The sequence below is a fragment of the Thalassophryne amazonica genome, chromosome 8, assembly GCF_902500255.1.
Source record: "Thalassophryne amazonica chromosome 8, fThaAma1.1, whole genome shotgun sequence".
Taxonomy (NCBI): domain Eukaryota; kingdom Metazoa; phylum Chordata; class Actinopteri; order Batrachoidiformes; family Batrachoididae; genus Thalassophryne; species Thalassophryne amazonica.
Genome location: NC_047110.1, coordinates 54021375 through 54038646, shown reverse-complemented (window position 1 = coordinate 54038646; position 17272 = coordinate 54021375). Strand labels below are relative to the sequence as shown.

Sequence of the window (17272 nt, the reverse complement as noted above, 5' to 3'; positions counted from 1 at the left end):
AATACATTCAAATATCCAAAGAAAGGAGAACCTGAAGGTGATTTTAGTGATGTGTCCTTACATGCGGTTACATTGGATCTTCGTTCCTTGTGACAGGGCAGTGCTGATATTTTCACAAACGGTCACCCCCGAAACATTCTTTTCTCCGTACATCAACACACACGAAATGGAAAAGTGCTCATAACTAAAAATGACAGGCAGAAAACAAAAATTAAATCTTTTTACAGGACTGTGGAAGTCATTTTTGTTTGTGCACCAGTGCAAATGTGCATGCATGTAGATTTTGCAACAGAAGTGGAGAATTCTCACTGCATGTGCAGAAATCATCATTTAAAGGTCAAATTATTTTAAAGAATATCACTTCTGAATACTGTAATATGTCCATTTTCAGAAAAAGTGTTTCCAGTGGGGCGAGGGTGGGGGGCATGTGTGCGTGCAAACATGCACACATACGTACGTGTCCATCCAGATGGGTTGAAGTCTGTAGAGAGCAGAGATGTTAAACTGCAGAGATTCACTGTTTTGCTCAACATCTCTGACTTGGGGTTTGCAGATGACTGAGGACATCTCTCTGAAGCCTGAGGGGAAGTTGTCAAAGAAGATCTGCAGCACTTTTAGCAGTGCATGGTTGAGCATGATAATGGCTAAGACAGAAGTTAAACATCATTTTAGACAAGTTTTAAAGTTTACAGCACGTATTAAATAAAGGAGCATTGGATGGGTGCAACACATTGTTTTGTCACCTTTGCATTTTTATTAATAGAGATACAGGTATAAATATAGTCTACAAAATAATATTCTACATACTCATATTTCATCTTTTTAAGTACAACAGCACAAAACTAGTGTTTATTTATCTCTGTGGTGCTAATACAGATGGCCCTTTAAATCTGTAGTGAGTGTGAAAATAGATCCATGTTTTTAAAGTAGATTGTACCATAAGGTCTGAAAAAACGATGAAAACTAATGCTGGAAGTGAAGATTCTAATGAGCAAAAACTAAATTCTGGTCCTTGGAGCCAAAGTAATATTGTCTGTGTGCTACTCAATGGCAATGAATAAAAGTACACTGAAAAAGAACTACATTTAAAAAGCGTTACAATTGTTAAAACCTGAATGAATTGAGCTTAAGTTTACAATGAGCTTAAGTTTAACTTACAAACTTAAGTTCAAACAACTTAATGTATTCAGGTTTTAACCACTGTAATGCTTTTTTTTGTATATATACAGGTGGTTCAACTATTCTCTTTTTCAGTGTAGGAAGTATTAATCAACCTGATTATTTCATCAAAGAGGAGTTTGACTAATTCTGGGATGCTTTCCTCTCCCAAATAAAATTCCAGCTGTGTCCAAAATAATAGCACTGTGCTTAAAAAAGAGAGTAAAGCTCAAAGTCCTTATAATAGCTTTTATTTCCAAACATGCAAACACATTGGGAACACTGCACATTCTATTCCAAATCAAAACATGAAGAAAAAAAAAATTGTCAAATTTGTTATTACTTTACAGAAAGTGAAGAAAAAGAAATAGTAAACTGTTCAAAAAATAGCATTGTCTGCATTTTTCTTTACAAACTCAAAAATTTACTGAACAAACTAAAAAATGCTTGAAGATTTATTATTTATTTATTTATTTTTATTTATATTGCACCAAATCACAACAAAGTTGCCTCAAGGCACTTCACACAAGTAAGGTCTAACCTTACTTCAATAAATTCTGGCACTTGTGAACAGGTATTTCAGCCCAGGATGATTGGACTGCATTCCACAATTTTCTGCATTTTTTGGTTTTGCCTCAGAAACAGTATTAAGTTTTCTATTGGATTGAGGTCTGGGGATTGGGCTGGCCACTCCATAATCGTATTGATCTGGAACCAAGATACTGCTCACTTGCTGGTGTGTTTGGGGTAATTTTCTTGCTGAAACACGAATTTCAAGTGCATTTCCTCTTCAGCATAAGGCAACGTGACCTGTTCAAGTATTTTGATGTATTCAAACTGATCCACGATCCCTGGTATGTGATAAATAGGCCCAACACCAGAGAATGAGAAACATTTCCCATGTCATGACTGCTCCACCATGCTTCACTGTCTTCTGTGGTTTGAATTTAGTTTTTGTGGGCTGTCTGACAACCTGTCTGCAGCCCCTAGACCCAAAAAGAACAATCTTGCTTTCAACAGTCCACAAAGTGTTGCACCATTTCATTTTAAGACAGTCAGTGTGTTGTTTGGCAAATGTAATCTCTTCAGCATGTCATTTTTTTCAACAGTGGGACTTTGTGGGGGATTCTTGCCCATAACTGGCTTCACATTGGCATCTTCTAATTGCTACAGTGCTCACAGGTAACTTTAGACCTTCTGCACCCTGGAGCTGATCATTGGCTGAGTCTTTGCCATTTTGACTAATCTTCAATCCATTTGAATGGTGTTTTGCCATTTTCTTCCACCTCTTTCTGTTTTTTTTTTGTGTTTTTGTTTTTTGCCATTCTAAAGCTTTTGAGATCATTATAACTGAGCAGTCTATAATTTTCTGCACTTCTTTATGTTTTCCCCTTTCCAATCAACTTTTTAACAATGTCTGGAACAATGAACAATGTCTGGAATGACCCATTTTACTCAGATTTTCAGAGAGAAATGCACAACAACCAGCATGTACAATATTTGCTGCCTTTATCATTAAATAAGGGCCACCTGTTTGACACCTGTTTTGTCATAGAAAGAAAAAATGCAAACACTTTTTTTTTTGAACAGCATATTTGATCATTTTTTTCTTCATGTTTTGATTTGGAATATAATGTGCAGTGTTCCCACTGCATTTGTGTGTATGGATGTAAAAGACATTTGAAGGATTTTGAGCTTTAGTCTCTTTTTTAAACACACTGCTATTATTGTAAACACAATTGTATATAGAACGTTTGGGAAAATGCTCATTTTAACTGTTTGGATTCTACCAGTTAATGATGGTGGAAGGCTACTCTGTTAATTGTGTAAAAATACAATTTAAGATAAGACTTTATTGATCTCACAATGGAGAAATTCACGTTATGTCAGCTCTTAACAAAAACACAAGATGAGTGCGAGTAGAAAAAAATGTGCATCAAACAGAGTGTGCAAAGATAAAGCAATAATAATAATACTTGTAACAATACGATAAAATAAGAAAATTAAGTAGAAATAAAATATATATGCATATATATTTAATAGATGGGGTTTATCCCATTTCATTTGGAAGTGGGGTAAAATTTCCAGCGTAAAGAGTGGAGAGGGAGTGAGGGATTTGTATACCCCTTATACTTAAAACTCGAATGAAACAGGTTTCCCGCTTCTCATTAACTGGGAAACATCCACTCTTATTACATTTAAAGTGTGTCCAGAAAATGACCCTAAATCCTCAACAAGTGCCATAATTCCTGATATCCAGAATATTTTTTACAGTGTGGTTGAGTTCACTTTCTTGAACATAAAAACAAAAAAAAACAAACTCAGAAGGTGCTTGCAGAATAGCTTTCTTAGTGCAATATTTAATTTGTGTCTTTTTAAACATGCATTTTTAAAAATCTTGCTGATAATATTTTACATTTGTCCACAATCCTTAAAGTTTCTCTGGTTAAGATGTGAGTCAGATATTGAAAGTAAAGAAAAGGATTTAAATAGCAACATTGTATTGTTCTGAATGTAAGACAGCATTTTTTTCTCTTTTTGGAAATACATCTAAAAAAATAGAGGTCATGTTATAGTCAAGGTTTAGATTTTTACATGTCAATACATTCATAACAGCAGGTGGCGCCAAATACACATGTAACAAGACTGAAGCAACTTCCTCCTAACTTTTGGTAGAAGCATTTTGACAGTGTCAAAGTGATACTGGTGAGTGTGCTGTGTTTCTAATCACTGTATATTTGTTGTCAGCCGTGACGGCTATCAAACAGTCATGAAATATGGTGTGATGGAGTGTAAAGTTAAACGATGTTGAGCACAAAAACAAAAGCTGACCATGGTTCTAAAAGCAACCACTTAGTACAAGACAGATTGTCTGTTGTACCCCCGTCACACATAGCCGGAATCATGCAGAGTGGCGTTGGACTTAAGAATTGGCGCACATTCAAAAGGTGTCGGATTTCAGTTCCAAAACGTTCTGACAGCCATCTGCGGAAGTCAACACAGTTGGTCAAAATTGGCCGGCGGCCCTGAGTGTGATGCACATGTTCAAACCCTCCGGGTGCTGTCAAGATGGGACACCTATCCAATGGCAGACCATGTGTTATCTGAGGACCATCTAACTGCAAATTACATATTCCGATGGCGGCAAAACGGGATCTGAAACAATTTGAGCACATATGAGGGAACCTCGAGATAGATCTGTCATGGTATGCCTGCTGGTATGACCTGCATGTGCCATGTACTAGAATGTCAACCACCTCCAGTGCAAAGGAACTGTTGAAATGTATGTGGCACGTTTCATCACAATAATAATTCTGAATTATTATCATGTACAGTGAATGTGAACAGCAGCTATCAAACCGAAAGCTCTGTGCGCTAATGCCTGCACGCTGTCGCAAATCTAAACAGGCTGTTATATCCACAATAGACCTTACAGCACAGATATTTGTCCATTCCTTCCCATGGGCAATGTAAATAATGTGAACTATTGTCTCCATCATAACACGGGCAGCTGCGCCTCCCCGTGGTGTGCAGTAATGTGTCATTGCACGCGACAGGCTCGGAGCTGGACAGATAACAGATTTTTACCTCCTAACTGTGGAGGAGATACAACACAGAGCTTGTGCCAGGCTGTTACACCATTAATAAACATGCATCTTACCTCCAGCAGCGGTCCAGGAGTGTTTCACAGTGCAAACGTGGACATGAAGCTGGGACAGCAGCCTGGGGTTAGAATCCTCTTGCCCAAATGAAAAAAATAATTCCATGTGGTAATCCAACCATCGTGGTGTCCAGAGTTGCGTTGTGCTCCTGAAGTGGGCAAACAAGAAAAAAGAAAGTTCCCTGGAAAGGCACTCTGAGGGACTGGATGGGCCAGTGCCAGCAAACTTTGGAGCGAAGCTGTCCAGTGGCAGGCGCAGACACGTGCCCATGCAGCGTTATGCACACACACACAGCTGAGTGATAATTACAGCCATGCATGTGTGCGTGAGGAACACAGTGCTCCGGTCTGCTATCCAGACATTTGGAGATCGGGCAGTCTGCAGCGCCTTTTATGGCCATCTGACAGCAGTCTGGGTCATCTGCATACGCTCTGGATGCAATCTGACAGGTGTGGAAGAGGCAGTCTGTCTGCACTCCGACACTGCAGACCACGCCTCTTGACTGCATCAAATTATGACAATATTTGCCACATCTGGCATGCTTCCGGCACATTCTTGCTATGTGTGATGGGGGTATTAATGTGTGGTTAAATAAATAATATATAAAAGAGACACTGCCCATAAAATGAGCTTTTGTTAGCATGATTTTCAAATAAAAGCAATGTTTTTGTTTCAATTGGTGTTTTCAGGAAAAAATCCATCTTGCAAAAGAGTCCCATCTTATTTCAATATTGTCTTATGTTCAGAACAATAAAGGTAATTGAATTTCTTATTGTTATTGTTGTTATAATAATAATATTAATAATAACTACTCACCAGTTTCACAATCACCCATTTCATTATAATCCTGAAAAGAAGAATCAGTTAACTCTGCAAAACTAGGAGAATATAAAAAAGAACCTCATTAAAAGATTTCACTGCACATTAATCAGGCTTTGTCATTTGGAATCTGTCAGATATGTGTGTTTACCAGATATCCAGGTTTGATTCTCTTCAGTTTGCTGAAAGCCTCCTCCAGCTCCACACACGAGACTCCACGCAGAAGGTAACAAATGGTGCAAGCACGGCCCACGAGCACGTTAACATTCTGCCCTGACTGAAGACATGACGACATCACAGTCAAGTGTTAAATGACTTCATTTTTAAATTCTATATGTGACCATTCTGATCAGGCCAACAAAACTGTATGCACCTTATACTTTAAAACAAAAGTGGTGCTCACTGGAGGGCAGTGCTCAAAAAAAGTCTATAATGTTTACTTCTCTGATTTTTCAGCTCATTTAATATCTGACATTGTTTTCCAGCTCAGAGTCAATCAGAAGCAGCTTATCTAAGACTGCAATGGAAGATCAGCTTCCCCTAAAAGGTGAAAAAATTAAATGGTCAAATATGTACAGTTTGTTACCATTTCATTGACTATAAATTCGTTAGAACACGTTCATCTTGAAGACGAGTTTGTTCCAAATCAGCGACTTATCACAAATTGACTGACTCCATTTTGTTAGCTTCTCATAAATCTTTGTCTCATATGGTCTGTGGTCAACGCATTTTCCTGTAGAAGCTGAGCGTCCATTGGAACTGCCTGGAAAGGTTTTTTTCATTGAGATAAAACGCGATGGCCATTGGATAAAGCCACAATTTTGTCCCGCTCCCCACACGCTGAGCATCTCTGGGGATGAATGGAGATGTGGGCAGGTCTGGACGATGGAGTTCTGCACAATGATTGGATGATCAGTCGAAAGGCTGAATCCCGTTTTGATTAACAGTTATTGGAATGTCAGAATTAGTTTTCATATTCTTCATATTTATGCATTTATAAATTTACGTCAAAGTGTTTTGTGTGCACTCTAAATCAGTCTGTTAAAAAAGCGCACAGAGAATCACACTGGATGAGACATTATGCGAGAAGATCCGGGTGAGTTACTCTCTGCTTCGTTCTTCTGTAAGTGTTTAAAAGTCATTGCACGTTAAATAACGTCCCGGTTCGCAACACAACATCAAATTATTAATGATCATGATTATAACTCTATCCCGGCATATGTCATAATAATTAGTGGTTGCTGATGCATTTTATTCATGAAAATTAGTGACGGAAAAAATGAAGCGTTTTGAACCACTGAATCAATATGAAGCAATGGTTCAGTGTTTTGAAGCTTTGTTACAATGACATATGGCAACATCTGCTCGCCAATCTTCAAAATAACATTTGCATGGAACAGTGTCAGGAAAGTCAGGCTCTGTTATGTGTGTGTAATAATAAATGTTCTATGTGCTTCTTGAAATTTTTGATATTTTGTTTAAAAACATGAATAATATTCTTGTAAAAGTAAGTCCCTTCAGCTGCTCCCTTGTTTTCACTCGGGGTCGCCACAGCAGATCCAAGGTGGACCTGCATGTTGATTGTGGCACAAGTTTTATGCTGGATGCCCTTACTGATGCAACTCCACATTACATGGAGAAACGGCGGGGGTGGGGAGTTGAACCGCTGTTCTGTCGAGATGAGGTGCGTCGTCAAGATGAGGTTCCTCGCGTAACTGCATATGTGTGCACTGAAAAAATTACTTGACGAAGTTCGCTTATTTTGATGGGCAAGTAAATGTATAAATTGTTCATCCAAACGTAGTAATGTATAAAAATCTACTCACTATAAAAGGATAAGTATTTTTAACCTGGAGTTAGCTTATTTCGACAGGCAAAATATACATATACATACATTTATGCTCCTAACGTAAAATACAGAAAATGTTTTACTTACTAGGCTATAAATACACTGAATACAATTAATAATAAAAAAAAAAACTGACAGAAAAAACAACAACAAAAAAATAAAATGCGCAGTTGCACATCGAGCGAGTTACATCATCTCCACATATGCAGTTGCGCGAGGCACCTCATCTTGACTGGTGACGTCTAAGTCTGGGGTAGAGCGATGTGCTTATGCGCACGAATGCGCGACGCACCTCATCTCGACGGGACACAAGGAACCTTCCACACTGAAACTAAGGGCACTAACCACTCGGTGATTGTGCCGTCATAAAATACTGTATGTAATAGAGATATAAATTGTGAAATGCTTGTGCAACTAGGGACTGTTATGACCATTTTACATATCTGAATTTACATATAAATAAAGTGACAATGATGTAAGCCGACAATGAGCTTCCCCTCTTGGACAGATCAGCAGCCGCCACTGGATTCAATATTTCTATCAGGTGTAACACAGATGTTTACCTCTACATTTCTGCATTATATAGCAGATAAAAACGTTGCTGCACTTAAATTAAATGATTTAATGGCACAGTCATAGAGATTGGTCATATTTAAAAGTTTATGTACTCATTGTTTTTAGTCCAGATTTGATTATTAAATTAACACATAAATTCACTTTCTAGACCTGATTAATGGTTATGACTTTTGTTATACTTGTACAGTGACCAAGCTCTGGAATCAATTACCAAATAACATTCACGATACGCAGAGCAAATCTTGTTACAGTTTCATATTTTAATCAATATATCATTTTGTGCTTATTACCAGATTTTATTATTATGTTGTAATTTTTATGGCTGTATCTCACAATTCAGTTCTCTTTGCTTGCCTGTCAGTGGTGGGCACAGCTAACCAAAAAGTTAGCTCTGATAAGAGTTAAGCCGTGAACTGAAAAGTTAACTTTTATAAAGCTAAACCTATAAACCCCTAAGACATTTAGCTGAAGTTACAGATACAAGCTAAACTGCTAACTTTCAGTATTGACTTCAGTACACTAACAGCTACTGACAACAATGAACCAGCGCTTCTGTGTCAAATCAGCCCTCTCTCAGTAAAAGAGACCCGGTGACCAGAGTCTGACCACCGAGTGCCATCTACTGGCCAGTAAATGGCAGTGTTCATGGCAGTATGAACAGCATTTGCCACACATTCACTAAAAGTGCTGAATCCACTTAAACAGAATTTTCAGCTTTCAAATTGCCTTTTTTTTTTTTTTTTTTACAAATGGAAAAAATGACATTTACAAATAGATTTATTTGAAAACCCACCACACATTTCAGTAAGTTGTGTGTTATACCGATCAACCAACCACTCATGTCAGGAAAATAATTTACCCACAATGCACTGCAGCATGTGCGTCTAAACACAAACCTTCAAAATGAGTGCATTACTTTAAAACTAAAACATATCGCTGATATTTTCACTTTATAAAACGACAGACGTGACATTAATTTAAATAACTTGTCCGGAATTACTTTGTTTAAAATTTTATACATAAGTAAAAAAAACTGTCTGCCTGTGCATGACTTGGGTGATATGCCGGAGAGTCTGTATGGTGTGAAAAGAAATGATCTTTTTTCTCCCTTTTCCTTTCTCTGTGGTAGTCAGCTTTTCGCTGCCTGCAGAGGATAGAGCTGTACTGCTCATAGCTGTCTGTCTGCTACAGAACATGTAACAGGCAGCCACTAAAATCTTTGATTTAAGACTTTGCAAATGTTTTTAACTGTTAAACCTGACCTCTAGTAATACTGTGAGAAATCTTGGAGTCATTTTTGATCAGGATATGTCATTCAAAGCGCATATTAAACAAATATGTAGGACTGCTTTTTTGCATTTACGCAATATCTCTAAAATCAGAAAGGTCTTGTCTCAGAGTGATGCTGAAAAACTAATTCATGCATTTATTTCCTCTAGGCTGGACTATTGTAATTCATTATTATCAGGTTGTCCTAAAAGTTCCCTAAAAAGCCTTCAGTTAATTCAAAATGCTGCAGCTAGAGTACTGACGGGGACTAGAAGGAGAGAGCATATCTCACCTATATTGGCCTCTCTTCATTGGCTTCCTGTTAATTCTAGAATAGAATTTAAAATTCTTCTTCTTACTTATAAGGTTTTGAATAATCAGGTCCCATCTTATCTTAGGGACCTCGTAGTACCATATCACCCCAATAGAGCGCTTCGCTCTCAGACTGCAGGCTTACTTGTAGTTCCTAGGGTTTGTAAGAGTAGAATGGGAGGCAGAGCCTTCAGCTTTCAGGCTCCTCTCCTGTGGAACCAGCTCCCAATTCAGATCAGGGAGACAGACACCCTCTCTACTTTTAAGATTAGGCTTAAAACTTTCCTTTTTGCTAAAGCTTATAGTTAGGGCTGGATCAGGTGACCCTGAACCATCCCTTAGTTATGCTGCTATAGACGTAGACTGCTGGGGGGTTCCCATGATGCACTGTTTCTTTCTCTTTTTGCTCTGTATGCACCACTCTGCATTTAATCATTAGTGATCGATCTCTGCTCCCCTCCACAGCATGTCTTTTTCCTGGTTCTCTCCCTCAGCCCCAACCAGTCCCAGCAGAAGACTGCCCCTCCCTGAGCCTGGTTCTGCTGGAGGTTTCTTCCTGTTAAAAGGGAGTTTTTCCTTCCCACTGTAGCCAAGTGCTTGCTCACAGGGGGTCGTTTTGACCGTTGGGGTTTTACATAATTATTGTATGGCCTTGCCTTACAATATAAAGCGCCTTGGGGCAACTGTTTGTTGTGATTTGGCGCTATATAAAAAAAATTGATTGAATTGATTGATTAAGCTTTATTCATTATGCCTGCAAAAATATGTTAGAGGTAAAAAAACTTATCAGACCTAAATTTATCAGAAGCTAATTGGTCTACTGATGGTTTTCAAAGTTATCTGAAGAGCTAATCTGCTAATGAAAACATTAGCTTTGATAATTAGTGGATTAGCGGAACTGTGCCCACCACTGTTGCCTGTGACTACTAAGGACCACAATGGAAACAACTGCTTGCATGTTCTTGTGTTATCCCGATTTTTAATGCATTATTTTACCTGCAGTTTGCATTTTACATTTCTCATCAAATAAATCAAGTCCAATCAAATACAAGCTCGTAGGAGAGCTGACTTGATGTGAATGACTTCAGAACAACTAAATTGAGAAAAGTCTGCAGTGATGATTTCTTCACATCACATTTTAAGATAATTAAGAGATTGTGAAATATTTTAGAAATTTGAATACAGTTCAATTTAATCATGTTGGCGCTGAATATGCTGTCCTTATAACTGCACTGAATTCCCACAAGAGAGTGGTATTGTCAAGGCAAATGAAGGGAAATGTCATTAATAAAAATAAGTGCCATCAGCTTATATACTGTATTTTCCATCACCATCACAAATGAGAAAGGACTCAGAGTTGCTCCTTGGTGTAATCCCACCTCCACCTTGAATGAGTCTGTCATTCCTACTACACATCTCACTGCTGTCACACTATCCTTGTACATGTCCTGCACTACCCCCACATACGCTTCTGCCACTCTAGACTTCCTCACACAATACCACAACTCTTCTCTTGGCACCCTGTCATAAGCTTTTTCTGAATCCACAAACACACAGTGTAACTCCTTCTGGTCTTCTCTATACTTCTCCATCACTATTTTTAGAGCAAACATTGCATCTGTAGTGCTCTTTCTCAGCATGAAACCATATTGATGATGACAGATCTTCACCTGTTTCTAAGCTTAGTTTCTAGTACTCTTTCCCATAACTTCATGCTGTGGCTGATCAACGTTATGCCTCTGTAGTTACTTCAGCTCTGCACATCACCCTTGTTCATAAAAATAGGAACCAGCATACTTCATCCCCACTCATCAGACATTGTCTCATCCTCCTCCAAGATTTTATTAAACAACCTGGTAGAAATTCCACTGCCATCTCTCCTAGACATTTCATGCCTACACGGATGGTATCTGGACGAGCTGCCTTAATCCTCTCACAGCTACCTTCACTGTATCCTTACTAATTTCTTGCACATTCTGATTTACTCTCTCTACATCATCCAGCCTTTTTCTCTCTCTCAAGTTCTTCATTCATCAGCTCCTCAAATATTTCCTCCAGTTTCTACACACACTCTCCTGTCAGCACATTGCCATCTGTATCTTTTACAACCCTAACCTGCTGCACATCCTTTCCAGCTCTGTCCCTTTGTCTGGCCATTTGGTACAAGTCCTTTTCTCCTTCCTTACTATTCAACTTCTTGTACAGCTCGCTATTTGCCTTTTTCCTTAGCTTTTGCCATTTCTCTTTTCGCCTTCCACCACATCTCCTTGTACTCCTGTCTACTTTCTTCATCTCCCCAACTATCCCAAAACTTTTTTGTTAACCTATTTCTCCTTATGCTTTCCTGGACGTCTTCATTCCACCACCAAGTCTCCTTGTCTTCCTTCCACTGTCCAGATGTCACAACCAGTATCTCCCTCGCTGTCTCCCTCACCATATTTGCAGTACATTTCCATTTGTTCAAAATTGCTTCCCTTCCATCTACTGCCTCTCTCACTTGCTCACTGAATTTCACACAACAGTCTTCCTCCTTCAGCTTCCACCATCTGATCCTTTGTTGAGGTCTGATTCTCTTCCTCTTCTTCACCTCTAATGTCATCCTACAAACTACCATCCTATGCTGTCTGGCTACACTCTCCACCACCTGCCACTACCTTTGTTGATCCGGGACCTCGTCTGACCTTCACAAAAAGGCAGAAGTCGTGGACATCAGCACTTTTTCGGCACATTCCACTGTTACAGGAGTTTTTTTTCATGGAAAGAAAAGCGGAGGGACGTGCCACGGAGCCGTTCATTACGCGGCACAAAACCACCTCCGTGGTTGGTGTCACAGAATGGCTTTCAGGTGGATTTCAAATGGATTCCGGTTGCTTTTCAGTCGTGTGATTATCCGAGTGTGATTGCTGCATGAGCTGGACATGCCTGAACATGTCCTGGAAGGCTTCATCACGGCATTGCTTTTGCGCCATGCAGCTCCACAGCGACGCGTGGAATTCCGCTCCTCTTTCCATGACAAAAACTCCTTAACAGTGGAATGTGCCTTTCATTTCTAAACTGGACGCTGTCTTGATCTGGTATGTCGTCTGACTAGCACAGGAATTGTGAAAAGACGTGGACATCAGCACATTAAGACAGACGTGCGGAGGAGTTCTGCACGTCGCGGTGGAGCTGCATGGCGCAAAGCAACGCTGTGATGAAGCCTTCCAGGACATGTTCAGGCATGTCCAGCTCATGCACAATCACAATCGGATAATCACATGACTGAAAAGCAACCGGAATCCATTTGAAATCCACCTGAAAGCCATTCTGTGACACCAACAGGGAGGTGGTTTTGTGCCGCGTAATGAACGGCTCCGTGGCACGTCCCACCGCTTTTCTTTCCATGAAAAAAACTCCTATAACAGTGGAATGTGCTGAAAAAGTGCTGATGTCCAAGACTTCTGCCTCTTTGTGAAAGTCAGACGAGGTCCCGGATCAACAAAGCCTTCACGTTGGAAATGATCTGGTTGTTTCAGCGGGGTCTGAGCCTGTCGATCGGCGCTGGGAGCACGCTGCGCTCTCAGCAGTTGTGGGCCGTCCTTAAAGCGGCAGTAACACTCCTTAATCTGTATAATCCCCATAAAATCGTCCCTGAAAGCCATATTAATTTTCCGAACGGTGTCCACCTGGAGGTCTCTCACAGTTTCTGGAAAAAAATTGATGCAGCAAAGCTCCAAATTGTTCAGACATTTATTCGCAATAAAAAAACGACGAGAGGGTGGACCAGTGCTCACACAAAGCCTGCTCACAGGCAACTGACGCACCCGACAGGCGTGAAAAAACTCATGCATGTGCACGAAGGTTCAAGCTTGTCTGATGCAATCACACGTGATTCAAATCCATGTGGTTTTTGAAAAAAAATAAAAAGGTCGGATACTTTTCTAACAGACCTCGTATGTGTTAACAAAATAACTCAAAGACGTTTGATCAGATTTGGACCAAAATTGGTGGAATGACTGAGAATCAGCCAAGGACAAAGTGAAGTGATCTTGAGAAAAATTTGTTCAAAGACAAGATCACAAGTCAAGGTCATATTTGGGCCTGATGTTGATGTATGTGTTGAGGATGTTTAGAATGGCTGTTCTGGTGAACTAGTTAAAGGTACGATTACTACTCAAAGATAGTATACGAGGTCTATTAGATAATAAACCGACCCTTTTTTTTTTTAAACTATATGGATTTGAATGACGTGCGATTACACCAATCATGCTTGAACCCTCGTGCGCATGCGTGAGTTTTTCACACGTGTCGGTGACATCATTTCCCTGTGGGCAGGCCTTGAGTGAGATGTGGTCCCGCCCTCTCGGCTGAATTCCTTTGTTTCACACGCTGCTCGAGACGGCGAGCGTTGCTTTATCAAAATTTTTTCTGGACCTGTGAGGAATATCTGAGTGGACACTATTCAAGAAATTAAGCTGGTTTTCGGTGAAAAGTTTAACGGCTGATGAGAGATTATGGGGTGTTTCTGTCGCTGTAAGGACTTCCCATGGAGCGGGACATCGTGCAGCGCCTCCAGGCACGGTCGTCGGCCTGTTTTGACCTGAAAACATTCTAATTTAAAGTTTAATTCACCCAGGATGTCGTGAGAGAACAGAGAAGATTCAGAAGAGGCCAGCATGAGGACTTTATGCGGACATTCCACTGTTTAAGGACATTTTGTATTGAAAGACGTGCGCGCAAATTCGCCGAGTCGTTTCCGTGACGACTCGGCAAATCTGTGTGCGCCACGACAGGAAAAACACCTCCGTGTTGAAAATCATTTGTAAAATTCAGGTGGCTTTTGATGGCTTTCAACAAGTGAGTAACTGAGAAATTGTTTAACAGCTTGGGCATGTTCCAACTTGTCCGTTAAGGTTTCCAATGGAGGTGTTTTTCCTGTCGCGACCTCCCGCGGTCGGGTCCGGCCCGACATGCGACTCTGCCCGCACGTTCTTTCATTACAAAATGTCCGTTAACAATGGAATGTCCGAATAAACTCCTCATGCTGACGACTTCTGAAAGTTCTCTGACGACTTGCTGTGTCAACAGAGCCTGAAATGTGGAAGTTTTCAACTTGAAACGGCGAGACGCTGCCGCCTCGAAGCGCAGATCGCCATCAGGCGCCGTGGGCCGTCCTGGTGTCCACTCAGTTGTGCCTTACAGTTTTGAAAAAATTTTGATCAAACAAAGCAGCAGTCTGAGCCATTCCTAAACAATGGGAAAAAAAAAAAAAAAAATCGACGAGAGGGTGGGCGACTCCTCACTCAAAGACTGCCCACAGGCGAATGACGTAACCGACAGGCATGAAAAAACTCTCGCATGCCCACGAGGGTTCAAGCATGTCTGATGTAATCACACGTGATTCAAATCCATATGGTTTTTGAAAAAAATAATAAGGTCGGATACTTTTCTAATAGACCTCGTATAGTCATATATTACCTTTACACTGGTCACATAACTTTTGGCTGAGGTCATGCTTGATAAAATATCTAAGACTACCAGAAACATATTATGGTGTCATAGAATCACAAATAATTAATTTGATTGCTTGCTGCCGAGTGCCTCCTTTTGTCATTTTGAATTTTCTTTTTATTATTTTTAACATGCCTATGTGAAATCACCATTGGCTGTATATAATCATACGCAAAGGAAACAACTCATGTTTGATGAACAACCTGAATGGAACCTGAATGAAATATGACCATTTCGGTGGATTTATGGAAATCTGTTGAAGTGTCACGTACCGTGCTCAGCTCCTTTTCACACAAGACTTAACCGACCTCAAAACGCAAAAGCAATTACCCTCAACTTTTCACAGGGTTGCACGGGTAAATGTCAAATTAACAGAATGACTGTGCACTGACCTTACTCATCATGATCGACTTCACGTCTTTGATGTAGCCATTGATCACATTCTGCAGGGTGACCCTGAGGTGTAAACACATGCAAGACAAAAAAGCTGCTTCCTAATGTTTGGGGAAAACAAAGCCTATTCGGCTACAGTCTGTGACTTGTTGTCTTACTTGGAGATGTTGTAGACGCAGGTGAATCTGAGCAGCTCGTAGATGTGACATGGCGTCTTATCGTCTGTGGCCTGAGGAGAAAAAAAAAAAGACATTGTGATTACCGGTTGGGAATGTGGACTTATGCAGCCAATATCAAAATGATATAGCTCGTGACAGTTTTTGTTTCATGTGCACATCTCTCTCTCTCTCTCTCATTATATATATATACACACACACACACACACACACACACACACACACACACACACACACACACACACACGGTTGCTTAGTGTTTAGCACTGTTGCTAGGAAGAAGGTTCTCAGATTACTTCCCACCCGGTCCTTTCTATGTGGAGTTGCATGTTCTCCCCATTTTCACATGGGTTCGCTCTGGGTGCTCTGGCTCTCCCCACTTCCAAAGACATGCAGGTTTGGTGAATTGGTGACTCTAAATTGACATTAGGTGTGAGTGAATGTGTTTGTCTGTTTATATGTGGTCCTGTGATCGTCTGGCGTCCTGTCCAGGGTGTACCCTGCCTCTCGCCCTATGACCACTGGGATAGGCTCCAGCTTTCCCGTGAACCTTAGTTGAAATAAGTGGGTGTTGAAAATAAATACACACAGACACACACACACACTCATATTTATTCTTCAGCAACAGGTTTATTTCTTGAAAGTGTGGTGCAACTTGAGTCCAGGTAAGCTGACAGTGACTTTGTGGATGCTGCTGTGAGATTTGGGGGATCAATGGATACCCTAACTGCAGACTGTCCTCAATCAAGAGTAAGATCCAGGCTTTCAATGACATCCTGGACTTGACCAGCAGAAGTGCATCTGTATGTGGCCACAGTGTTGAACTTATAGAGACATTCACTCTTCTTGACAGTAGCGTTCATGTCTCTGGGTCATCAGCCTTTGAGATCAAGTAACACTTAGGAAGAGCCCTTGGAGATATGAGGTCACCGGGAAAAGATGTTTGACTATGCTGATATATTCACAGAGGAACGAAGATCGAAGTGTGGAGGGTCATGGTGCTTGAACTTGGACTCTATCCAGTGACTTAAGGTGAAAACTAGATGTCTTTATAATAATAATAATAATATATATATATATATTCATCACATATGACAACAAAAATCTGCTGTATAGTTATAAACCAGCCCTCATGAGATACAAGAAAAAATAGGAGTGACAAATCACAAACTTTTCCTATCAATGTTACTGCCCTGGAAACTGGCAAGAGAATCAGGGCGATACAAATCTTAAAACAGGGCGATGCAAAAGAAGACATTGAAAATACTTTTCATCCAATCAGGAGCCACCATTTCTCAACCCAATGACACACCCCAATTTTGTGTTACCCTGGTGACAAGTGCAGGATCCAGATCATTTCATTCAACCAAGATGTCTGATCAAGGTGAGAGAGTTTTAGCCTCCCTAGCAGGGAGAATTCTACAGCTTGAGTCTCATGTTGAAGTTGTGAGACACCAAGAACTTAGTGAAGAGGACATTCAAACTTTATAGAGAGACATAAGAACAAGAACACCACCAGGTAAATGGAGAGTGATGTGAACTTATTCACTGAATGGCTGAGTGGAACC

The 17272-nt window shown here is 40.2% G+C and overlaps 1 protein-coding gene and 1 long non-coding RNA gene across 2 annotated transcripts in view; one reads left to right on the top strand and one right to left on the bottom strand.

Moving 5' to 3' along the window:
• The window catches only part of pik3c2g (phosphatidylinositol-4-phosphate 3-kinase catalytic subunit type 2 gamma), a 124096-nt gene that overhangs the window by 81176 nt on the left and 25648 nt on the right, over window positions 1-17272 (bottom strand). Inside the window, 6 exon segments of the mRNA XM_034176285.1 lie at window positions 62-184; window positions 458-644; window positions 5637-5667; window positions 5791-5916; window positions 15528-15591; window positions 15687-15757. Coding sequence (XP_034032176.1) covers window positions 62-184; window positions 458-644; window positions 5637-5667; window positions 5791-5916; window positions 15528-15591; window positions 15687-15757 — 602 coding nt within the window.
• The window catches only part of LOC117515636, a 402159-nt gene that overhangs the window by 382846 nt on the left and 2041 nt on the right, over window positions 1-17272 (top strand). The gene's annotated exons all lie outside the window — the stretch shown is intronic.